General features: G+C 39.0%; 1 protein-coding gene across 8 annotated transcripts in view; it reads left to right on the top strand.

Moving 5' to 3' along the window:
* Positions 1-26683, top strand: part of TSPAN12 (tetraspanin 12) — a 290076-nt gene that overhangs the window by 37908 nt on the left and 225485 nt on the right. For 4 of the 8 annotated variants that reach the window (XM_045864349.3, XM_045864348.3, XM_045864347.3 and 1 more), the window contains 3 exons: positions 3419-3526; positions 7652-7795; positions 24820-26397. In XM_045864349.3, the coding sequence (XP_045720305.1) occupies positions 3419-3526; positions 7652-7795; positions 24820-25125 (558 nt within the window). In that variant the 3' untranslated portion in view covers positions 25126-26397. Of the gene's footprint in view, positions 1-3418; positions 3527-7651; positions 7796-24819; positions 26398-26683 lie in introns of those variants that run through there. The other 4 variants (XM_064575014.1, XM_064575015.1, XM_064575016.1 and 1 more) reach the window with 1 other exon arrangement.

Here is a 26683-nt window from a genome sequence, read left to right on the forward strand (position 1 = left end):
GCCAGAGTTTTCCACTCTAAGCATCATAGAGTCATTTTGTTTTGGGAAGATGATGTTTTTCAACAAGTAGTCCTTGGACTGTCTACAGGAGGAATCATCCAAGGCAATTCTTAAAAATGCACATTAGAGGGCACTAGGCCAGATCTGCTAAATCAGAATAGAGGGAAAGGCAGAAGAAGAAGGGGTAGGGACGGGGCATTCACATTTGCGACAAGTTCCCCAGGTGAACCTTCAACATATTTTTTTAACATGTGAGCTCTGAAGAAGAGAGGGAGATTATTTTGTATTTTGTATTTTGTATTTGTATTATTTTGTATTTGTTTTAGTACACAACATTTCAGCAGTTGTGTACTAAAAGTGAAGTCCTTTCGGTACCGATACAGTTATTAAAGATTCTGTGGTGAATCCGTTACTGTACTGTGAGACTGTTTTGAATGCTAAGCGATAATTACAGACTAATGGTACTTTGCATACTCTAATTTGCATGTAAACGAGGCTTCGGTGCTGCGACACATCTGAACCCGCCTGAAACACTCATGCTTCCCCTGTCTGACAACTCTTAGTAAGAAGAGAGAATTCATGATTATTTTTTTCCTATTAAAAATTGAAAAGTCAGGGCAGGTTCTGACTAGTTTAATAAAGTTAAGAACTTTCTTCAAAATGAAATCTCCTGTTAAAATAAGAATGTTCTTGCTGTCTTTGAGAATCATATTTTCACTCCATCCCTAGAAACATCATGTATTTCGGGGAGTGAAAGAGTAGTTGGTTCCAGACTCAGTTTCTGGGTTTTATTGATAAAGAGATGGTCGCTTCTAATTTTTTCTGTTTTCAGGAAGTACATGTATCTCCCTGACATTCAAGTGATAGATAGTAGTCGTAGAATTACTATTACTAATAGCTTTTGATTATGTTCTTTTTGATAATTAAAAGGGTTTTAGAAATGAGTTTTCTTTCTACAGATTTTGAAATGGTTTGTATAGCTTTTATGTCATACTATTATTTGATAAACCTCCTAAGTTATAACAAATATGAAATGAATTAACTTAAGGGATTTGAGAGGAAATGTTTTGATTCTAATATCATCTAATTCTAGAAAATACTTCTATTCTGTTAGGGAGCAATCTGCAAATATCTTCCTGGTATCATGGTGGTACCAAATGGATATACGCTGCCGTTTCAGTTGAGTGCATAGGCCACTGTTTGCTTATGTAAATCTTCCCCATTAAGTTACCAGGATAAAGCAAGGGCTGTTGGGCTGTTTTGAGTGAAATGTGGCAAATGATCTTTTGGAAAAAAAGTTTGTCAGAATTTTTTTATTGCTTTTGCACTAATAGCAGTGTGAATGAAACGTGCCATTAAAGTTTATTAGCTGCCAAATTTTGCAGAACCCAGCCTTTGCATAGAATGGGCTTTGTACTCTTAGCTGTTCCATGCAAGAAGCCAGTAAGTGTGTGTTTTCCTTTATGGCCAAATCACAGTATTTTGTGCCAGAACCTCAATGATCTCCTCTGTTTCTTGCCATATTTGGTCGCACATCGATTGTGGTTACAAGAGGGAAACAGCTTATATTTATTTTGCAAAATAAAATTTAAAATAAGAATGTTCTAATAACCAAATCAAGAGATTTGACATCAGTCTGTTTCCCCGTTATTTCTGTCGTTTTGTCACTTCCTATTGATTATTCCTTCTTTAGAAAAATTTATCAATAATATTAACTGTTTGAGATTATAAATTTCTAGAGATTTACTTCATTTACTTCATTTCCATTTATTTCCATATCCCTCAAAGGGATATGAAATAATTACTTATAATGAGTAGCCTGAATTTTGGTTTAGTTCCCTGAACTTTGTTGAAACCGTGTGAACATGAAGTACACCCAGTCAGACCTTTTTTGGGGGAACAAAGTTGTGTGCCCAAGTGTTGGCATGTTTTCTTCTGTATGTAGATTTCCAAGTAATAAAAAAAGAGAATTAACAAAGGAAAACAATAAAGAACTTTTGTGGTCAGGAATTTTTAAACTACTTCTATTGATACTGCTATTTTTAAAGATTTTTTTGTTTTTTAATTAATTAATTTATTTATTTGAGAGAGGGAATGAGAGACAGACAGCAGGAGAGGGAGGAGGGTCAGAGGGAGAAGCAGGCTCCCTGCCGAGCAGGGAGCCCGATGCGGGACTTGATCCCGGGACTCCAGGATCATGACCCGAGCCGAAGGCAGTCACTTAACCAACTGAGCCACCCAGGCGCCCCGATACTGCTATTTTTAAAATAAGATTGCAAAATAGTCCTAATCTTGAGTTAGTGTCAAGCTTGCTTGGCTAATCCTGGTCTGTATTACTACATACATCAGATATGGATATTTGTCCAGTTTCCCAGTTACACATTCTAAACATAATACCACATGTGTGGTGAGACTAGGATGTGTATGCGTCAGTTTCCCCCCGGGGCGCTGTAGATAAAACACTGCGTGATGCGCTCACTAGATTTCCAGCCAACTGCTGTGTTGTGTACCTTAAGCTCTGTCATGATTAAACACTCTGTTAAGGGACACGGTGCTAGGTGACTTGAGACTAGAAGCACAAAAAGTGCTTTAATTTGAGAGGTATTTTTCCTAAATTTCTAACATGGGTCCCAAATCCAATATTTGGAAAGATATCTACACACTTATTCCAGAGTGAGGCATGACTTGAGCTGGATTCTTTCCCTTCTTAATTCTTATCCCTTTGTTTTGGTACTACAATCTGCAGTCACTTCATATTTTTTTTTGGAAAGATTTTATTTATTTATTTGAGAGAGAGAGAAAGAGAGAGAGAGGAGAGCACGAGCAGGGAGAGAAGCAAAGCAAGAGGGAGAAGCAGACTTCCCGCTGAGCAGGGAGCCTGACCTGGGGCTCGATCCCAGGACAATCCCAGGACCATCCCAGACCCCAGGATCATGACCTGAGCCGAAACAGACACTTAACTGATGGAGCCATCCACGCGCCCTTGCAGTCACTTCAAAAACCAACTCCATAGCATTATGAAATCAAGTCCAAGGGCATTTCTGGGCAGGGATTATTTGTTATGAGGATCTCTTTAGCTGGACCTGTAGGATGTACGGTAAACTGCTTATTTTGTGATTTCCTTCAGCTTGATATTGGCGTTAAATGATTTTAAATTTTTTCTTTGCTTAATGTAAAGAACTTCCTCATTTACTGCAAATATCTACACATAGAGATTGTTTCATAAGTAAATAACCTTGAACTTACTTTAGGCCACAAACAAATATAAATTTAAAATAATATTTGTTAATTGCAATACATTCCAAGTATGCATATGAGTGTGTGAGCGATTACATTTGTGAATATGGGAATGTTTGTGTTTCTGAACTGAATGTGTGTGTTTGTACGTCCCAGTTGTTGATATTTTGTTTATCTCTAGGTTCCAGTTCAGTGGTCAGACATGGTCACTTTGAAAGCCAGAATGACAAATTATGGCTTACCTAGATACCGGTGGCTTACTCACGCTTGGAATTTTTTCCAGAGAGAGGTAAGTGCTGTAATTTCTGTGGTAGAGGGTATGGAATAAATGGCACACTTTGAAAGCAATGTTCAAAGCTTTGGCTTTTGTCATTTTCTCTGTGCTGAAAAGTTAAGCCTGTGATTCAGTTACCACTGGTGTAATTCTTTATTGAGAAATTCCTCAAGTGACTCCATGCCCTGCTTTTCTTCCTGTGTATACCATTTCCCCTTCATTTCACGTGGTTCACATATATTTTAAGAATTTCTTAGAAGCCATTTTGCTAAACTACTGTGAAATTTCCTTTTTATGAGTGTTTCTTGATAAATATCCAAGTTTTATTTGAACAGATAATTTTTCATGACTTTTAGAGCTGTCTTTATTTTAAACAGTTAATTTTTTTTTTTTTTAAAGATTTTATTTATTTATTTGACAGAGAGATAGACAGAAGAGCACAAGCAGAGGGAGTGGCAGAGGGAGAGGGAGAAGCAGGCTCTGCACTGAGCAGGGAACCCGATGCGGGACTCGATTCCAGGACCCTGAGATCATGACCTGAGCCGAAGGCAGACGCTTAACCATCTGAGCCACCCAGGCGCCCAATTTTTTTTTTTTTAATAATAGCTCTTGTTTGGGAATTAAGCATCGGTATATCATTAAAAGTATGAGCTTTCTAGTCAGAAAAATCTTGGTTCAAATTCTGGCTATGCTGCTTATTATTCCATGAGCTTCTGTAATTTACTTAGCTTCCTTCAGCCTCAGTCTCCTCATCTGTAAAATAGGGATAATAAAAGTACTTGCCTCCTTGGGTTGTTGAGAAGATTAAATGGGATCATGAGTTTGATCTCATTTAGCTTACAGTTATTGACTATAGCATAATAAAACATAGGTGCTTTTTGCTTTTCTTACCTAACTTCCATATAGCCCTGCACCCACTCATCTTCTCAAACACGGACAACATGTAGATATTTAAAATCTGGTGACTTGAAGTTCACTACTGGTCTTGCTTCAAACCACGCTCTTCTCCCAAGCAGTTTCCTTGTGATTGAAGATTCCCCAGTGACCAAGTATACCCTTTTCCTTTTCTTTCATTTCAAGCTGGGCCACAACAAGGCATGTGAGAGTTGGTGTCTTCCGGGATGGATATCCAGCTGTCTGCTCAGTTACTCTGTCTGGGATACGGGCAGAGGTTTCAGTCCAGGATAATCTCCAAATCTGGCTCTTTGTGTTACAGTTGTTGAGATGGTGAAAATTACCATTGTGACACAGATTTCCTATTTATTTAAATGCTTCCTGGCTTTGTTTGTTTACTGTTCATCTGTACTAAAAACAACATGAAGGGAAAATAAGTGAGACATTAGGGGATTTATAGTAAGCTGTGGTCAGCTACTGCTCTGGGTAGAAGCTGCCCAGAGCTCTTTATTTTCTGGGATTTCTGATGTAGACCGTGATAATCCAGGTTAAAACAACAAAGCAAGCTTTTCCCCAGTGGTACAAAGAGGGGCTCCATCTAGATAGACCATGTATAGCATTGCAAATGACAGTATCTATGTTTTTAGCTTTATTGCATGGTAAGTTTCTCCTCCATCTCATAGGCCTATTTCACATAATAGGAGGGGGAAGACTTTTGGGCACCCTGAAAGAGTTTTTTAAAGCCTCTTGTGTTAGTGTGTCAGGGCTGTGGCCAAAATAAATGATCACAGACTGGGTGGCTGAAACAACAAAAATGTATCATCTCACAATTTGGGAAGCTAGAAGTGTGAGATCAAGGTGTACGGGGTTGGTTTCTTCGGACGCCTCTCTCCTGGGCTTATAGACAGCAGTCTTCTCCCTGGTTTTCACATCATCTTCCTTTTATATATGTCTGTGTTCAAATTTCCTCTTTTTATAAGGACATCCATCATATGGGATTAGAACCCACCCTTGTGACCTTGTTTTAATTTAATTACCTTTTAAAGATCCTCTCTCCAAATATGGTCACATTCTGGGGGTTAGAATTTCAACATGAATTTTGGGAGGGGGGAAACACAATTCAACCCACAACACCCGGCTCCCAAAATAAATTGTAGAGCTAAAAGTGACCTCGTCAGGCCCCATTTGTCCTGACGACTCCTTCAGTGCCGTTCTGGGCATGTACCTCACCGTACAGGACTCACATAAGCCCTAGGGATCTTTCTTTAATATCTTTTTAAAAAACTGATTTTTAAAAATGTGTTTACTTATTTAATTTAACATAATGGCTGGAGAACAAGCTTTGGAGTAAGTAGGCTCTGCCACACACTAGTCTGTGGTCTCCACAGGTTATTTGACCTGTGAAAACCTCACTTCCTTTGTAGGTAAAATGGTGGTGGTATTTTCCAGTTTGACACAATGCTAGCAAGAGTGGCTTTATTTCATAATGTGATTTTAAAGGAGGTGGGAAAGCTGCAAGGAGATGTAGACCACAGTCCTGTGTGTGGCATAATGGTGGGTTCATGTAGGGGAGTTTTAGGGAAAATTTCACTACCAATCTAGTATCTTCTGTTGACAAAGAAAAACAACTATGTAAAAAGAAAAAATATCTCAGTGACTTATTAAAATTAAAAAAATATATATCTGGCACTGAACATGATATGCTTAAGTTATTTGGAAAAGTCATTTCTGTGGAGCACCTCATTTCCTGACAAGGCCAGATAAATGGGCTGTTCTATTGTGGATGGAGTTTGAGTTCCAAGAACTGTACTTTTGTCATCAACATAGAAAAACACATGTCGTTAGGAAATGAGAGAAGTCGGTTTTCTCTGAGCGCAAGGACTTAAAAAGCCTGATTTGGAAATGTAGTAGTTTATGATTTTTGGAAGGTGAAGTCTTTTTGACTACATATGTTTTTTATGGATATTCAATGACTTATGTAAAATGCATAATGTCAAATTATGTTTGAGTTAATGTGTGATGTTTATGGCATATCTGTAGCTTTTAGAACAAGTTTATAAAAGGAAAATACTAAAAATATAAAAAATGTTTCTCCAGAAGTTTTAGTATTACTCATAACATCAGTAATTCATCATTTATAATACTCTTAAGATGGTTTTTTTCTTCTTAAAAGTTATTTAGGCAAATGAAAAATGTAAAATCATTTTTAGTGTTTTCTGTGTTTCATTTTACACGAGAAATTCAGAATTCTCCATAGTTGATTTTAGTTGGATTTTGAAATGGTGGACTGTGATATTTTATGATACGGTGTTAATCCTGGACCCAGATTGGTCTGTTGGGCTACATAATTTGTAGAGCCAGACACTCTTGGCAAAGTTCTTCTCAGTGATTGCCCAGAGTTCTTGTTTTTGACTATATGGAAGAGTAACTCCCTCTACCCAAGGGCAGAAAATTATCATAGTTAATTATTCTAATCTAATCTACATATGTCCTTAAGCAGTGTTTCTAAACTTTGACCAGAGAAAGTTTTTGCTAAAACTTGGTGAAATGAGACAAAAAAGAACAAAACACAGCATAGTTTTTCTTAAATCCAATTTTATTCAAGCTAAAGACACATCATTTCTTCTGAGATTATGGTGACAGAATATGATACTTTATTTCAAGACTCTCATTCAGTTAAATAAACATGTGTTGGCTAAACCTGTGTTTATATCTCAAAATTTTTTTGAAAAATTTACTGGTTAATGAATTCAAGTTGGGTAATTTTTGTGATGTGCGCTTTTGGTCAACGACTCTTTCTCCAGAGATTACGAAAACTTTTAATTTAATTTTTGAATTTGTTAAGCAGTTAAATTGGTAACTAGGTGATACACAAATAAATTGATCAACTAATCTTTCGTGACTAGAGGTTTAATGATAACTATAAAAGTCCAGCTAATTGTTTTGTTACTGTGCATATTGACTCTGTTGCTATTTGATCACTTGTAGAGGATTGTACAGTTGGGGAAAGACTCAGTCATGCCTCATCTGATTTCTGGGGTTATGAGCATTATTGTTCAGAATTGTTCCGTTACGGAGTCCTTCGTACATTTCTGTCGTCAATATAGAATGTACACATATCTTTAGGTGATGACAGAAGTGAGTTTAGCTCTGGGTACAAAAATTTAAGAAATCTAACGTTTAATCTTCTGTAAGTTAAGAAAATATTTGTGTAGTTTCTGAGCCTGACCAGTCATTCTTTTGCAGTTTAAGTGCTGTGGAGTGGTGTACTTCACTGACTGGCTGGAAATGACAGAGATGGACTGGCCCCCGGATTCCTGTTGTGTTAGGGAATTCCCAGGATGTTCCAAACAGGCCCACCAGGAAGATCTCAGTGACCTTTATCAAGAGGTAAGGCCATATGTGGTTAACTTATCATGCATATTTTCTTATAACGACTTTTAAGTAAAGAATCAACAACATGGCAATGAAATTTTCCCCTTCTAAATATAAAGGCCCTTAAAAAATTTTTCTCTGGTATGTGGAGAAACAGGATAAAGCTAAAAATCAATATAAAAATCTGAACCTTATCACATGTTAACAAAGGAAATTGGGAAAGACTAGGTTTAGAATCAACTGGATTTTTAAACTGTACTGTGTAGAACCAATTTCTGTTGCCTCCTAGGGATCCTTTGAAAACAGGTCCATGCAGGGTGTGTAAAGAACTCTGGATATTCGGGAAGACAAGGTTTGGAGTTCCCGGACAGGATATGTATTTTAGGGCCTCCACACAGACTAAAACGTATGTAGGAAAAATAAATAAATAAATAAATCCCACTCTCCAGGGAAAATGCTGTCCTCTACTCTTCAGTTCCCCCTGCTGGCTAATGATCAGCGATGTTAGTTTTAGTTGGCAGATTTAATGGAGTTAGATGCTCACTGGGTTTAAAATCAATCATCACATGCCCAGGAAAGTTGCATGGCTGTGTTTTCTGGGAGAATTTATCTGAATCATCAGTTATTCCTTTATTAGCAGAAGTTCTCCTATTCCTTCATTTTTAGTGGTGATTTTCGAACTTTGTTAGCAGCAGAATCTTAATTCAAATTAAAATCTAGAACTACACCATCCCGTACAGTGGCCAATAGCTACATGTGGCTATTTAAACTAAAACTGAATTAAATTAAAATGTCATTTCCTTAGTTGAATAGCTACATTTCAAATGCTTAAAGGCCACTTGAGACTAGCAGCTTCTGTATCAGACAATGCAGATATAAGACATTCCCACATCACAGAAAATCTTATTGCAGTCTTGATCTAGAAAGGAAGATCAAAATGTAAATCAAATGGAAGGGAAGGTGCTCAGGCCACGGGGCTGGGATCATTTCCCAGGAACATCTCCAGTCGAGCATCTGGGTATCAGAAAGCACTATTGAAAATCTCTGGCTTACCATAAAGTTAACAACTCACACTATTCATAATATATCATCCATACATGCACGTACACACACACACACACACGTATATAATATAGCTATAAAGAGTGAAACTTGAAAACAGAATGTCATGATTTATAAAACATGCCTTTTTATATATATTTCAAGATGGTTACCTTAGGAGGTTATACATTTTTCCCTAGAAATACTATTATTGTTCAAAACATCTTTTAGGCTGCCAAAGTCAGTTGTAGAGATGCACAAAAATCAGTTTCATTAATTTATGGTGTAAATTATTTGAAAAAGATGGTGGATTATGTACACAAATGATCCATCATCTTTATATCTTAGATATGTGTAGCTTTTGGCTGTTAAAAAATTCATCTCAGAGGACAAGACTACGCCACATTAAGCATATCCAAAATAAAGTGCTTTGGGCTCTGAAGACATGCCACAGAGAAGTGTGCCAAGTATTTTTTAAGAGATTCAGAATTGTGTTAGTTTCCTAGGGCGGCTGTGACAAAGTACCACAAAGTGAGTGACTTAAACAGCAGATATTTATTGCTTCATGGTTCCGAAGGCTAGAAGGCTTGAAATCAAGGTGTTAGCAAGCGTGGTTCCTTCTGAGGGGGGTGAGGAAGAATCTGTTCTGTGCCCATCTCTCAGCCTCTGGTGGTTTGATGGCAATCTTTGCTGTTCCTTGGTTGTAGAAGCTTCACCCCAATCTCTGCCTTCACCTTCACATGGAATTCTTCCCTGTTTGTATATATCTCCAGATTTCACCTTGTTCATAAGGACACCAGTCATATTGCTTTAGGGACCCACCCTTCTTCAGTACGATTTCATCTTAACTAATTATATCTGCAATGAGTCTATTTCCAAATAAGATCCCATTCTGAGGTTCTGGGGATTAGGACCTCAACATACGCATTTGGAGGGGACACAGCTCATAACAAAAATCGTTGAAACAACTGAATTACTCAGGTTGTTTATTTGAAAAGATATCAAAGAATTATTGGGTCGATGTCTCTGAGTTCTCCGTGATTATGCTACATCTTTTTTTCTGGGTGAAAGTCTGAAATAAGGACGGTCAACTAACAAGTTCAACAGTTAAAGCCCTGTTCATTCCATAAAACAGAAAACAGTGCTTAATATTTCCAAGATATTATTAAATGCAAACATAATTGTGGATATCCAAATACATTATAACTCACTACTAGGTTTTAAAGACACAGGTGATTACAGTAGAGAGGTGTAAGTATAGAGGTGGATTGACACCTATCCAACTTTCCTAGTGTGAACTTTTGTTAGTGTTTAGGGGTGGCAAGTCAATATGGGAAATCACTGGGCTACACCACCATATATAATAATCTCTACTTTCTTTAGTGATTAATACTGCTAATATGATTATAGCCAACATTGATCATAAGAATGTCAGAACACGAATCAGTTTACCAGATCTTCCCATAAAGTCTGAATATGGACAGTCACTTCAACTGTACTTTGTTTAGTTGAAAGGCATTCAATTAAACATTTGATAAAATTTTCTTGCTGTAAAAATGCAATTCATTTTTACCAGTTTGTCTTAGGTTATTTCCACTAGTAGTATTTATCATGGAATGCTTTACTTTCAGGCTGTCTATAATTGCTTATTCCATGAATTTTGAGATTGAAAGAAGCCACATGATTGTGCGTGTGCAAGTTGAAGAACCAGATTATCTGAAAGGCTTTTTCATATTTTCATCAAAAGACTTTCAGTAGCAGGCTGGCATTGTCAGTTACGAGATGTTCTTTAGACAGACTTCCCACAGAGATGGAGGTTCATTACATCAGAGTAAATCTGCTTTTACATTTTATAATTAATAACAGATGCTGGTATTGGTAATGATATAGTGCATAATTATATGCATAGTTGACTTACAAAAGTGGATCACTTAGTAGCTTTATGGCTCAAGTACAATTAAATCCATCATTAAAAATAAGACTTAATTCCACTTTGCCCTGGAGGACATATGTTTCCTAATTGAAGAGTGCCCAGAGACCATCCACCTGGAAGATGAGGGGTCTATCAGGGAGGAACAAGTGAGGGACAGCTGGAGGTATTTACGTTGCTTATTCTGAAGTAGCAAATACTAAGGGGAGATATTTTAGATGTCTTCAAATATTTCAAAGTTCATCATTCAGAACAGGAACTAGACTTACTCATTGTTGCTCCAAGGGCCAGACGTTACAGGAAGGAAATTTTGAATCAATAGAAGGAAGACCTTGCTCACCAAAATCCGTCCAATTGTGACACAGGTTCTCTTGTAAAATAATGAGTGTCTCATCACTAAAAATATTAAAGTCAGGGTCAGATAACCATGTCATTGGGGGGTAGGATGGGTTTTTTTTTTTTTTTAAGATTTTATTTATTTATTTGAGAGAGAGAGAATGAGAGAGAGAGCACATGAGAGGGGGGAGGGTCAGAGGGAGAAGCAGACTCCCTGCCGAGCAGGGAGCCCAGTGTGGGACTCGATCCAGGGACTCCAGGATCATGACCTGAGCCGAAGGCAGTCGCCTAACCAACTGAGCCACCCAACCAACTGAGCCACCCAGGCGCCCCAGGATGGGTTTTTGAATTAAGAGTGGATCTGGACTCGATGAACTTCAAGGTCCCTTTTATCTTTCATATTCTGTAAGCTCAGAGATAAGAACTGGCTTTCTTCCTGCAATCTTTCTTCAGTAGTCTGAAATCAAGGAAATAAATCTCTCGCAACCATCTGGTGGTCTGCATGGTCCCTGACCCAATAATATTTTATGACACATTTGGAACCTATGAAAAATGACAGAGCAGAAATATAGCGACAATCGCACATTTTAGAAACGTTCCCATCAGAGATATTGTTGGATATGTTACCAGGTCCTCCAATACCTGTAATGAGCTACACACTTGTATAAAAGTGTAGATGTAAATATCGCAGATGAAAATATTTCTGATCATCAATTTGGTTCCATCACATTCATTAAGTCAGAATGTTTTTTGAGTGCCTCCTGGGCTCCAGGTGCTATTGTAAATGCTGAGGATGTAGCAGAGAATGTTGCAGACAAAAATCCCTCCTGTATAACTTAGATTCTAGTTAGGACAATAGACATTTAGCGAGATAAACACAGCAATAAAAAATAATTTCAGGCAGTGGTAAAAGCATTTTGAAGACTCTAAGTAGGGTCGTGTGCTGGAGAATGGTTTTATTGGCCTGGGAGCTACTTAGGATGGTTAGGAACCCTCTCTTTTAGGAAGTGACATTTGAACTGAGAGCAATAGATGAGAAGGATGCAGCCATGCAAAGATCCACTGGAGAATTTTTTTTTTTTTCTACCCTAAGAAACTACAAATGCAAAAGCCCACCCAGGGCTAGCCTAGGCCAGTGATTACTGACTGCTGACTACCTTGTTCTTTGGGATTGTTTGTGCAACCACACTCTCTAGATACTAGGTGTGAGACCTGGCCTCAGCAAAACATCAGACTCCAAGTTGAAGTTGGTAGAACACAGGACTGGGATGTATCTCTTCCTTCTCTCACTGGCTGAGTTTTCTACCACATCGTTACTAAAGTTCTCTGTCTAGACCTGATCTGGAGGAAAAAACAAAACAAAAACCAGAGAGACAGAAAAATAAAGAAGGCTAGCAGAGAAAAAGGTTTTGCAGAGAGGGACTCCCAATCTCTTGCCCGTGGACCTAAGCTCTTGCTGGACAGGCTTCAAGGGAAAGGTGATACTGCTAAAATTGTTTTCAATATTTTATGTGCCTTTTTTTCTGTGACTAGGATCCACAGCTTTCATCAACTTTTCTTGGGATTTCATACCTAAAAGTTTGAAGAACCACAGTTGTAGAGATAGTTGCAGTGTCTGCTACCCCAGATGTGAAATGAAGCATAAACATCTCCTCAAAGGGACTGAAATGCCATTTTCCTCCTCTGTATGCCACCTAAGAAAACTACATGGAAGTAAACATGTTCACAACAGGCCCTACTTCACATGAACCAACTCAAAATGTAAAACAAAGAGGAACAGAGAGTGAAGTAAAATGTATCCCCATAGACACATTGTTTTGTAGTTAGAAGAAAGACCGCTATGAAAAGATATTGACTGCTTCTTCAGAAAAATAGTATTCACAGCAGTTTATATGAGGGCTGGACAGAGAGATGGTTTCCACACAGCTGAGTGCCTCCAGAACACTTTCCTTTTAGACCCTTAGTTAGTCTTTCTATGTTCCATGTGGTATTGGGTTTGAGTAGCAAATACTCTTTATGATTTCCTTTGTGACAAGTAATTTTGCCCCAAACCATTTCTGCCTCTTTAGGTGGTTGTTTATTTCTTCTCTGAGTAAGAGAAAGCATCTACAAACAGGGTGATAGGGAAAGGCAGGGAGCATGGAAGTGAAGGGATGTGATCTCTCTGAGCCTTGGTTTACAGGATGAAGAACCCAGATGGTGAAAAGTATGTATAGATCTGTAGTGCTCACAGAAGGTACATGGACATATAGGGATGCTCCCCCACATCATCCCAGTTAAAGGTGGGGGCAGCTCACAGTGAACCATGTGGGATGGTTCATTTTTTTGTGGGCACACACAAGAGCACAAGCAGGAGGGGCAGAGGGAGAGGAAGAGAGAATCTCAGGCCGACTCCGTGCTGAGTGCAGAGCCTCACGCAGGACTCGATCTCAGGACCCTGAGGTCACAATCTGAACTGAAACCAAGAGTCAGATGCTTAACTGTCGGCACCATCCAGGTGCCCCTAGGATGGTTCATTTTAAGTTTTTGTTCTCTCTGTTGTGTGTTATCTGCTATGTGAGCTGAGAGTCATGAATTCATGCTGTCCTCCCTCACAGATTGGAAGTCCTGTTCTTCCTTATCTCCTTCGTACCCTGTTGTTGTTGGCAAATGGTATTTGCTTTATAATCTATACCATTTTTTTTTTCTGGGCAGCATCTCAGCCCTCAACACTTTTTGATAACACTCTTCTCCTGTTAACAGTTAGAAAGGTGAGTCAATACTATATATCTATTTCGACTAATAGAAACAACTTTAATTTTATAATTTTCACACACAACATCCTAAACAGAAATACTTCCTTAGCAATTCTCTGCGGTAGAGACATGACAGAGTGTTGTAGATACAAAAGGAGTTGGTGGGGGATAGGGGTATGTATGGCTTTCTGGCAAGTTCTACATAGTTATGAGATTGATTATTTTTCTCCCAGGTAACCCTGCTCTTAAATTACTACTAGGATTCTTCTTACGACCAAGTAAATCACCACACTCACAAAAAAAGCTAAACAAAATGAGGGGCGAGTGTTGAAAGAGAAATGCAAGGCAGGACGCTAGTAGTAACAGCTTAGGTCCCCGACCAGGTGCTAGCCAGGTTCAGTAACATAAAGTTAGTCAAGTCTGCATAGTAATGATCTGCACATCAGTGGCTCGAATGAGATAGGAATTAGATGAACCCAAATGGGGGCACAAGAAGGAGCCAGACACAGGGTAGGCAATCTTTAATTACCATTGTGTTTATGTTTGAGATGTGTAACACGAGGGGCTCGTCATTCATTGAGATAAGCAGGTGCTAGCCACATGCAGAAGACATTTGAGGGGCATGGGGCCGAAAAGGGCCTGGGGCAAGCAAAGAGGCCGCGATGCAAAGTTCCAGCTCAGCTGGAGCATGGGGCGGGAGGGGGGCCTCCTGGCAGGGCTGGACAGGGCAGGCACTGCATTAGGAAGAGCCCTGGCTGTCCTGCTACTGCATGCATTTTATGGTAAAGTCTGTGAGTAGTTGCCACACAGAAAGGCAGGCCACGTTCACAAATTGGAGGCATTATTATGAAAGGAAGGCTTAGCACTGAGTAGTCGCGGGATTCCGATTTATTAATAATGAAACTCCCTTCTCAGATAAACACACACAGAACCTCCTGCCCAGAGAGTGAACGGTAGGCAGCTTTCAGGCTCAGTGGTTATTGAGATGGAATATCCCCAAGAAGTTCCATTCTTGGGGTTCTTTTATATGAAGTCAAGAAACTCCCTCCTGCCTCTCGGCTGACTCCATTATCTCCTCAGCAACTGTCAGTGGGGGTTGGGTTGACTCTGACTTGGGGTGATGTCTGTTTTATCATCCAGAGCCCTGCAGGACCAGTCTGTGCTTGGTAGGGGGAAAATCCCTTTTATCTTCAGGCTTTGCTTCATCTAATCGGGCTTCGAACCACTCTGCCAGTTTTGCCTCAGGTGGACACATGCATGTATTCTTTCCTTTCCCTCTCTTCCCGACATAGTTCCGTTGCAGGTTTCCTGTTACCTCTTCACTGCTCCACTTCTCTTCTTGTGCTCTGTTAATGAAGACTTGCAAATATTGCCTTTAGAGTTTTTACGCCAAAGAAAGCCATTATAATATTCTGACCCGAAAGAAGTACTTCACGAAGTAACAATTGTAGATTTGTGCGTCAGAATCATTGTGTCAGCATTGTGAAGCAGAGTGGAGGTGAGGACCGGGTCTCCAGGCGGGGAGCAGAGGTAGGAACCTGTCACACATGAGATGACACTTGGTAGACCTAATTCAGGCAGAGATGTGGATTTTGTGCGGACTACACAGGGAAAGAGCTCATTCCAAATGCAACGACTTGAATACGGTGGGAGTCTATTTTTCTCTCGTAAACTGGTCCGGGGGGCCAGGCTGCTGGGCAGCTCGGCTGCATAGGTTCCTCCAGGGACCCAGGATGGTGAGACACGTTCATCTTTTTTTAATACCTGTCTTCCAGAATTACTCCTGTTTTTCTCCAGTTCCAGGCAGTGGGAAGAAGGAGGGCGTGGGAAGACGCTCCAACGCGTTCAGCGCTGCACTCATCATCTCTGCTCCCATTCCATTGACGAGGGCTCCCGTGGCCCTGCTTAGCTGCAAGGGAGGCTGGGAAGTGGGGTCTCTGGGAGGCTGTGTTCCCACAGACAGCACTGATTACTGTGAAGAAGTGGAGAACAGGGGCGCCTGGGTGGCTCAGTTGGTTAAGCGACTGCCTCCGGCTCAGGTCATGATCCCGGAGTCCGGGATTGAGTCCCGCATCGGGCTCCCTGCTCGGCAGGGAGTCTGCTTCTCCCTCTGACCCTCCTCCCTCTCATGTGCTTGCTCTCTCTCATTCTCTCTCTCTCAAATAAATAAATAAAATCTTTAAAAAAAAAAAAAGAAGTGGAGAACAGACTGGAGCAGGTGGGGGCACTGGCAGTTTCTATTAAGGTATCGTCAGTGTAGACGAGGCAGTGAATGCATGGGGGGATCGAAGGTCCGACGAAGATCTGGTGTCACATCTGCAGGAGAGGACGAAGTTGGGGCATGGCACCGCGGAGGGAAAGAGGAGGAGACCCACCTGTTGGAGACAGAGGAGAAATGGAAAGCAGTGTCCTGGAAGTTCAGGAAGGAGAGGTCTTTAGGGAACAGTGAAGAAGTGTGGTTCAGAGGTTAAGTCTGGGCTCCAAAGCCAGGCTCTGGAGGTTTAATCTTTGCTCTGCCCTTACTAGCTGTGTGACCTTGGGCAAGGTTTTCGTGTCTCTGGTTTCATTTTTCTCAGTGGCAAAATGTGGATAACCAAAGTACCCGGGTCAGGCTTGTTTGGAGAGTGAATTAACATCTATAAAGCCCTTAGAACAGTGCCTGTTTACAGTAAACACTACCAGTAATAGCTGAGAGGTAAAGTAAATTAGGGATTGGAAAGGACACCTTGGATTTTTCAAGTAAGATACACATTGATACAGCTCTATAAATATGCATGACCTTATTTGAGCCCTAAAATATTTCTATTAAGGCACAGTATTATTCTCTCCATTTTACAGATGAGAAAAGTCAGATAAGAAAAGAGGCTAAGTGACCTAACCCCATGTAATAGCTGGTCAGGGACTGAGCTCAGATCTATTTGATTTCAAAGCCCATATTTTTAGGCACTAAAGTTTTGAGATGTGGAATACATGGTGAGGAACAAGCTGAGTGTTTTTCACTTGTGAACCTCAAAGTCTGTATTTGTATAATGAGATAATAATAGTACCTACCTCATTCTAGTAGTACAAGGATAAATGGAGCTTCTTAATGAGAAATGCTTAGCAAACCACTTGGCACATAATAAACAATAATCTTCAATGCATGGTGGTAGCTAATGACAGTAATGACAATAATTGTAATATATTAATGTATTTATTAAAGTAATTAGAACAGTTAACGATCTATGATTAGATTTTTAACTAGCCAATTTGCACCCAGTTTTGCAAGTCAATACAGGAAAAGTATGCATTTTCTGGTTATATATATTTGTGCTGGCTGAAAGCAGATTTTCAGGTCAAGGTTTTGGGAACTTCACATGGTTTCCCACTTCACTTGTTTTAACACCTTCCCACTTCTTACAGACGCAATTTAGGTGGCCAAAGGGCCCAGTGAGAGACACTGTTTGATGGAGCAGCTTGTAAATGTGCTTCTGCTCCCTCCGTCAGGGAGTGCCCACTGCTGCAGCTGGCCTCAGGGCGAGAACAGCGCTGTCTGGGTTTTCTGACTCCAGAGTCTCTTTACAACCACATCTTTTTGTAAAAATGAAAAATGTTCCGTACATGCAGTCTTTTAAATTTGGTGATTCTGTCTATCCAATGGGGATAAAGTGAGAATTAAACAAGATATGAGGGCCTGTCATTAAGAAATAGGAAGACTTGGGGCACCTGGGTGGCTCAGGGGGTTAAGCGTCTGCTTTCGGCTCAGGTCATGATCCCAGGGTCCTGGGATCCAGCCCTGCTCAACAGGGAACCTGCTTCTCCCTCTCCCTTTGCCCCTCCCCACTGCTCTTGCTCTCTTGCTCTGCTGTCTCTTTCTCTCAAAATTAAAAAAAAAAAAAGTAAAAATAAAATCTTTTTTATAGGAATAGGAAGAAATAGGAAGACTTTTTCTACTGCATTTCCTAGGCATGGGTTTGGTTAACCTTATTCTTAAGAGAACAGAACGTCCCATGGTGAATTTTATTACTTGCTATTTAATTTTGTTTTTTAAAAGAAACATTTCTTCCCTGAAGCATTTATGATTATCAGTGGAGGACATTTGGTTCAACCTGTGTAAAGCTCATGGACTCATGAACTGCATTCAGTTTTTTTAATTTTAGAAGAAATGAGGCTGAAGATTATATATTTGTACCTGATAATTAACACAGTCATTTCAAACTTGACAGTCATGTGTATTACCAAACATCCATTAGAAAAATATCAATACTGGCATGTAGTGGTACCTACACCTATTTATACTTTATCTTCACAAGCTGATTAGAAGTCTGCCTAATTTTTTTATGTGGCCTGTGAATATTGAGTACTGAAAAGCCGAGGGGTTCTTCCAATTTTAGAAAATCATTTTGGAGCTAGATCAGAGCATAATTTCAAGTATATCATTTCCTCAAGTGAAATGAGGCATCCTGACATGCCTTCCAATAGATTCTAGGAAATATAGGGATTAGTGATTTTTTTTCTCTGGTAAAAAGGTACTGTTATTATTTACAGTTAATAGTTGACCAGAATTTTAATATTTCAGCAAGTAAAGTAGGTTAGCCATTACGCTTATTCATAATTTTGAATTTTCTGAAGTTACTAATGTAGGACTAACATAGCTTTGTTTAGGAAGAAAAATATTCAAGTAAATCAACTTAGAGTATTTTATTTTGAGAAAAGCAAGTAAGTGTAATTAAGTTCTTTCCAATTCTGAATAAAACCCCCTTTGTGAAATGGAATGCAGTTTTGAACTCTAACATTTCTGTTTCCTCTTTGACTCACTCAACAGAAATGTTTGTTTATGCAACTAAGTCTCTATGAATAGTACAATGGAGTATATCGAGACACATCTGTATGTTTTTTTCTCTAGACTTGGTGTCTTGTTTTCAACAACAGTGTCCAAGTTTCACTGGAAAGTGTAAACCTTATGCATGATTATCTGACTGGCTGAAAATAAGGTCACAACTTGTGTTCAGATTGAGTATCTGAGGATGATGTGGAATGGACCATCAGCCCTGGAGCTGTTTCTATGAAGAGTTTAGAGTGGCTGAGGAGAACAGTGCTTCTATACAGTGCTTATACAGGAATCTGGGAAAATACTATCCTCAAGACGAGGAATGTTCTTTTGGGAAGTTAATCCCTAACTTTAAGTAATTGTGTAGATGATTCACTGATATTCAGTGTGATGCCTGATATTCTGCAAGTTGCTACAGTGCCTTCTGGATCATCATCAAAAAATATTAAATTGTGTGCAGTATAGAGAGATTTGTATTTAATGAATTCTTTTTTTTAAGATTTTATTTATTTGAGAGAGAGAGAGAGTATGAGAGAGAGAGAGAGCACAAGCACGGGGAGGGGCAGAGGGAGAGGAAGAAGCAGGCTCCCCACTGAGCAGGGCTCCTTCCCAGGACCCTGGGATCATGACCACAGCCTAAGGCAGACGCTAACTGGCTGATCCACCAGGCGGCCCTGTATTTAATGAATTCTAATGACAAACTTAAGTACTAAAATTCTGTCTTGTTTGAGGGGTTATCTATGTGCTCTGTAAACTAACTGAGGTAGTGATAGGGCTGACATATTGTTATAAAAATTGAGGATCCTAAGACCTTTGCTTTGAATAAACAACCCTTGCCCATCTTGACGCAGAGATAATCTTTGGGGATTACTTCCGAGATCTGGAAGGAGGTCAGGTCCTGACTATGTGTCATGTGATGCAATCCCATGTCCACACTTCTAGGGAACCTGAAAAACTTTTTGCCAGGGATCCAAACCTTCACAACAGCCTTGGTTGTCTTAATATTTTACAGCATTTTTAGTTTTTTAAAGTTAAAAATCAGTGTTATTTTCAGAGAAACATTGACCAAATCAGCACAATCCAGAAAGAGCTCAGTAGGCTGATGCAGTGTATATATTTAGAAAACTTGAGGGAATTAGAATATTTAGTTTGGAGAAGAGAATAATTCAAGAGAAAGTGATGGCTTCAGATACAGCTCTCCACCTTATGGAAAAGAGATCATCTGAGAGCAGAACCAGGACTAACACATCTTATTAGGAAGACAGGTTCCAATAAGGAAAAGTTGAAGAATTAGTGTTTTCAAGTGTGGACAGGATGGTCTAGTGAGTCAGGGAATTCCTTTCATTAGAAGTGCATTTTCTTTGAAGGTGTTTTTTGTGTGTATATGAGCCTTCCTTTCTTGTTTCTTTGCACATCTTGTTATTGTTGTTGAGAACGAGACATTCTAAATAATAAAATGTGGCAACTCTGGAAATCAGATTCTCCTGCCTGCCCAGAGTTTGTTGAGGTTGTTGTTCACTTGTTCCTTAATAACTTTCCTGAACTAGTTCTATAAACTCTGTGTTCTTTGTCATGTGTGGGCACTGAAGTCTGCTCAGTTAACTTAGGGGTCAGTTGATGCCTGGAACCAGTAAGCCTCCCAGTCTCTGTCAAGGGTGCATAGAGCTTCAAAGTTAGCCAGAGGTAAGATCTTAGTGCCTTCCTGGGTCTTTCCTTAGCATGTGCACAGCCCTGGGCAGGAGCACAGCCCGACTCACGTGTGGAACTTTGCAGATCCCCACAAGTATCCCAGAACTTTGCCAAGGCCCCTGGGGACTTCTCATTCCCCCAGATTTTCTTTTTAAGCATTTTGACTAGCTCCTTGTGTGCAATTATTATGCACTGCCTCAGGCAACCTCAGTGTTCCTCTGGTTGCTTCTGACAAACACCCTCGGAAAAGGCTGTTGGGCTGGTTGAGCTCCAACTCAGGTTCAAAGAAAAACAGCCTTGCAAATGAGGTCTTCCAGGGAACCAGGAGATAGGACAAATAATGACAATTCTCTGCAAATGGGGCTTTGAAGGAGCTCCAATCCTATTCTGTTGCCTTTGGCTTCCAGGCCACTGGTTTTCACCATAATTATGGACTGTTGATTTTCAAGGCTACTGCGGAGCTGGAGAGAGGGGCTGGGAGAGGGCTAATTAAAATGTGACAGAGCTTGCTGTTCTGAGACTTAGGTACTTTTCTTGAATAATGCTCCTCAGATTGCTACAAGATTGGTTAATTTTCAGAGTTCTAAAAAAGCTGATTTTGCTAGTTCTTTCATTGCTTATGTGGAAGAGAGACTATTTAGAGGTCGTTTCTCTGCCAGTTTTGCCACTGTTGTTCTGGAAGTGCTTTTTAGCCACATTCTTAAAGGATAGAAAGTCGAACTCATTAATTTCTCAAGTCCCCTCCCACTCTAGAACATTCAGTGTTAGCTAGTATATCGCATCCTCCAAACCATCCTGGATGATATAATTTACTATGCCTTTTTTTATAAAGTGGTTGTTTAAAATATAATTAGAACAGACTTTCCCCAAAGCCAAAATAATGAAACACAATAGACTGTAGTTCAGTTATCAATCTCTGCTTGATTTTACTCACAGATTTGAAAAAGAAACATTACCTTTCCTGTATTTTTTTTTAAGTTCGAATGAATTAGTCAAAAGGGGCAGGAGATCTTATGCCAATAAGAAGAACTATATATCATGATAATGCTGCCTCATTCTCACAAAAGAAGAGCTATATAGGTAAAATTTAAGTAGCAGTGACTACTGAAAAGGTAAAACTCAAATGATAATCGACTTAAAGCATTTCCCAGGATTGAAACATCACCATATGTATATCTTGAACGGTTTACATTTAAGTCTGGAGTTCATTTTAATTATTCTTACCAGATTATTGATATGTCCATTCTAACTAATCATTTATTTACTTATTAAACATCCATTTTTATTTTAAGTACTGAGAATATAGGGAAGGAGTTAACATTATCCACAGTCATTTCATATCAGTTTCTTTTTCCTAAAGATGGATATGGTGATCTGCTACTGGCAATGAGGTTAAATGATGTATCCGTATAAATTAATTCTCCAGATGTTTGAAGCTAAACCTTTTAAATTTGACTATCTTTAAGGTGACCCTTTCCAAACTATATTAAATACCTCTCTGCTTCATGAGAAGGGTAGTGATCAATATCTCAGTAGCAAATAATCATTTTAGACGATTACTTCGCTATCCTGAGAAACAGCAGCAGCCACTGTGGCTCTTATGAGCAAGGGCTGTTGTCGCATCAGTACTCAGTGGTGACACAATTCTGTGATCTACCTTGTACTTGTTCATTCATACTTGCTTTTCATGGATTTTCTATCTATTTTAATTTGAGCTTTCTAATCTTTTGTGGGCCAACACACCAGATCAGAGCTGACACCCACTGGACTCTTACCATGTACTAGACCCCACTCTAAGTATTAAGTGTGTTTATTCATTTAATTTTCCCAATATCCCAGGTAGGTAGGCACTATTATTATCTTTTTGAGATGGGAAAACTGAAGCAGAGAGAGTAAGTAACTTAGCCCAAAGTCACATAGCTTATAAGTAGGAGAACAGGGATTTGAAATTCAAAATTCTGGCTCTGTGGTTCATGATCTTAACTATTATTCTATCCTGTGTCATGCAAGGACGCTTGTGAGAATTACACATAAATATAAGAGTGAGTTGGCTCTGATAGACTAGCTGAATGAAACGCTTTGAAAAGGATTTGAACTTCGGTGAATTTTCTTTGTGACACACAGAATACGTGTGCGTGTATGTGTATGCATGCATGTACATGCATATTGGTGTGCATATTAAACAAGTAAGATGGCCAGAGAAGTGATTTTATTAAACCAGTGTTAATTAGTATTAAATTTTAAATATTTTAATTTCGCTTTTGGTAAAATTGATGACATTTTGCTAATCTTTTGCTGTTAATTTGCATTACGTGATTGACCAGAAAAAGCTCTTGAAATATGTCTATGACTAGTTTTACATGATTTTTTGCTTCTTGAGAATAATGACTTACTGGAGTAAAGTTACTGATCAATGTCTTTGGAAATCTAAGAATTAGGTATTATTCATTCTTCTCCTCCAAAATAATGCACAAATTAACAACTGATTCGGTAGTCTTGCTCTCCTTGATTTAGTTGAGTTCTTTGTGGAATCTGGAGATTCCACAAGGAGGCAATTTTCTAAGTAATTATCAATTTCTTTTTATTCAAGTAACTGCCTCAGTGGGGTAAAGAGACCAAGTCACTGTTTACCACAAACTCAGAAGAAAAGTTTTGAAAAGTCAAGTTCTTTTTGTTGGGAGGTAATTTTCCATGGGTCTCTTGCATTTCTGCATGTCTTGTGAGTAGAAGCACTGGATGCTTTCTTTTGGACTATCTTTTCAAGGGTGGTTTTTAAGTTTATTTATTTATTTATTTATTTATTTATTTATTATTTGAGTGAGACAGAGAATGAGCAGGGGGAGGAGCAGAGGGAGAGGGACAAGCAGACTCCACACTGAGCTTGGAGCCCAACACAGAACTCGATCTCATGACCCTGAGATCATGACCTGAGCCAAAATCAAGAGTCAGACACTTAACTGACTGAGCCACTCAGGCACCCCTCTTTTCAAGGGTTTTTGCACAGAAAACAGCCTTGAAGGTAGAGATAGTGTCTCCCTCCAGAGAAAAGGGTGGGTTTATTTACTGTCCAGTATAATAATGTCTTTCTTCAAAGCAAAGGACAAGTATGTTTACTGCCCATTATGAAAGATTAAGGTTCCCTAAACTTGAGGTTTCTCTTCCATAATGCAGCCCATTGTGTACACAGGCATCATCTGGCTGTCTCTGTGTTGCCAGATCTTGAGGAACTGGCACATACTGTGGCTATTGCTGTTGCTGTGAGTAATAAAATCTTTGGTCTCTGTCTTCTGCCAGAAGTCCATGAAACTGTGACAGGCTAATTAGCTTGCTTCCAAATAGAGTAAAATCTCAGAATCTTCAAAGTTCTTGAAATTTATTATTATAAAATTCTTTCCTAGATTTTCACCTTCATTTAGAATCAGCTTCCCTTTAGAAGAGTGAATTATCATTTCTTTGTTGTGGACTCAATGGAGACATGGCACGTTCTCTAGGCTTTGTTCACTGGAGAAGTGACTTTTGGCAGTTGTTAGTCACATTCTCCCTCCTTCCCTTTGCCCCACCACTCCTGTGATCCTTGGTTATAGTTTTTCTTTCTTTTTTTTTCCCCTCTTCTCTTCTTTCAGGATTCTCTCCTATCACAGGCACTCCTTAGCCTTTTATACTTAAAACTAAACACAAGCAAACAAAAACCTTGCTTATCTTTTGAAGTCAGGTGTCTCTAGTGTGTAGGGGAGCTAACGATTCTTTCAAACCCTTACCTGGTGGAACTAGAACTTGATGTCGTGGCAGAAGACCCTCTATGTGTATTTCTTCTACGAGCAGTGGGCAGAAGTGTATGCATGTGGGGTTGGAGAAGGGGGAGAGATGGGACTTCTACCCACCAGCATGTTTTAGCAGTAGACTGGGCAAACATTCCTGATCCTTGGGGAAAAGTCTCTGACCAAATGAGCTATCATCTAAGAGTGAATACAAATAATAATAAGGAAACATTATTTTTGAAAATTTGGATCAGTCTTGATCAGGGGTCAGCAATCTATGGCCCTAAATCTGGCCTACCATGAGGTTTCACTGGAATGCAACCATGTGCTTTCATTTACAAACTGTCTATGGTGGCTTTCTGGTTACAGTGGCAGAGATGAGCAGTTGCCATAGAGACCATATGGCCTGCAAAGCCTGAAAGATTGACTATCTGACCCTTTACAAAAAAAAGAGTTTACCAACCCCTGCTCTACTTGTATTTTATGCCAGTGGTCCTCAATTTCCGGTTGTGAGGAAGACAGAAGAAGGAGAGAGCTCATCAGAATCACCTGGCCAGGCTTTTCAAAAAGTGCTCACCTCCATCTGCCCTCTGGTTTCTCATAGGCATTCCCTGTTGAGAGTCACTGAGTTAAACTTCTATGATTCAAGTTGTTTGGTTCCATTAACTGATACAGTTTGTTTTCATTATTTTGACCCTCTGTAACACCCCCAGAGTAATCCTGTGTTATTTTTTTTACAGGGTTGTGGGAAGAAAATGTATTCCTTTTTGAGAGGAACCAAACAACTACAGGTGCTAAGGTTTCTGGGAATCTCCATTGGAGTGACACAAATCTTGGCCATGATTCTCACCATTACTCTGCTCTGGGCCCTCTATTATGATAGAAGGGAGCCTGGGACAGACCAAATGATGTCCCTGAAGAATGACACGACTCAGCACCTGTCATGTCACTCAGTAGAACTGTTGAAACCAAGCCTGTCGAGGATCTTTGAACACACATCTATGGCAAACAGCTTTACTACACACTTTGAGATGGAGGAATTATAGAGAATGTCAAAGAAGGAAACCACAAATTTATTTTAGTGGACTTGTGAATTTTTGAGTACATACTTATATGTTTCAGAAATGTGTAGAAATAAAAATGTTGCCATAAAGGAATGACTAAGCATATAATTTTCTACCCTTTAAAATAAAGAGGGAAGATTTCCATTTTATAAGTCACCACCTGGACAATGGTTGATGCCCTTTATAATGCTGAGGAAAGACCTAATATCCACTTTATAGCCTATATAAGATGGCATAGTTGGACCATCATTTCTGAAGCCATGTAAACAAGTTATGCTATGGTGGAATTGGAGCTACAGTAAAGTTTGATTTACTTCCATAAGCTTGCTAGTATATCAAACACCAGTGAACTTCTAACGTAGGAAATTAGGCAGTGTTAATGAACTGTGTTGCTTGGTGACATATTCTTTTGAGAGTGGGTAGATTATACATAAGAAAACTCTGAAGATTGGTGACTACCTAAATGTGATTTTTTTTCCTGGTTACTAAAATATTCTTATTACTTACAAGAGCAAATTAACACATTGTCTTAAACTGATCAGGGATCTATGTGTATATAAGAGTCTGTGTTAAGTCTGTATAATTCAGTAGATTTCAGTTCTTATAATGTTAAGAATAACAATCGTGAGTGAAAAGGATAAATTTGTCCTGTATAGCACCATTATTTTTAACCTTTCCTGTTAATAGAGCTTTGAAATTCCACCTTGGGCTTATATTACGTACATAACTGTTAATTTAAATACTTAACCACTAATTTTGAAAATTGCCTGTGTGATGCATAGGAATCATTATAATTCAGAATGTAGCCTCGTCTCTAAGAAGTATTAACAAGAAAGCTTACACATAATGTAGTTCATTCAGCAAAATCTTGGATGCTACCTTTCTCCCAAACTAAGGCTCTTTTTGACACTAACACTTTTTAAAAGTGAGCTTACCTTTGTCTTCTCCAAACAAGAGGCAGTAGTCCGCAAGTATGAATATAATTCTACAGAGAATAGTGTTCCTTTTCTCCAGCAAAATGTCGTGAGAATCATTAAAATAAATGACAATTTAACTAGAGATATTCTTTGCTTTATTTCACTGATTAAGATACTGTGGTGAATTACACAGATTATTAAATTTTTTACAAGAGTAAAATATATTTATTTGAAATGGGGAGAGTGCATTTTACTGTATTTTGTGTGTTACGTTTATTTCTCAGAAAATGTAAAGAAAATTTAAATGTGTCAATAAATATTTTCTAGAGAGTCATCATTTGCCTGTATATAACTTTTATACATTATAAGCACTTTTACCACTCAACAAGATCAGCAAGGGGAGAGAAATATGAGAAGAAATGACTGAGTAAAGTAACAATAATGATTTCCAAACTCTGGAACTAATCTGTAAGAGGATGTATCCTCAGTGAGAAAAGATGAAAAGATGCCCATTTACTTTTCAGGTTTGTTTTTGAGCTAAATGATAAATAATGCGGCTGTTTGCTATAATATAAAAATATGCACATTCATGCTAATTTATCTTCTCAATGTTTTTACATCCC

The sequence above is a fragment of the Mirounga angustirostris genome, unplaced genomic scaffold (genome assembly GCF_029215605.1).
Source record: "Mirounga angustirostris isolate CCGP_5_RB_7025 unplaced genomic scaffold, mMirAng1.0.hap1 SCAF_12, whole genome shotgun sequence".
Taxonomy (NCBI): Eukaryota; Metazoa; Chordata; class Mammalia; order Carnivora; family Phocidae; genus Mirounga; species Mirounga angustirostris.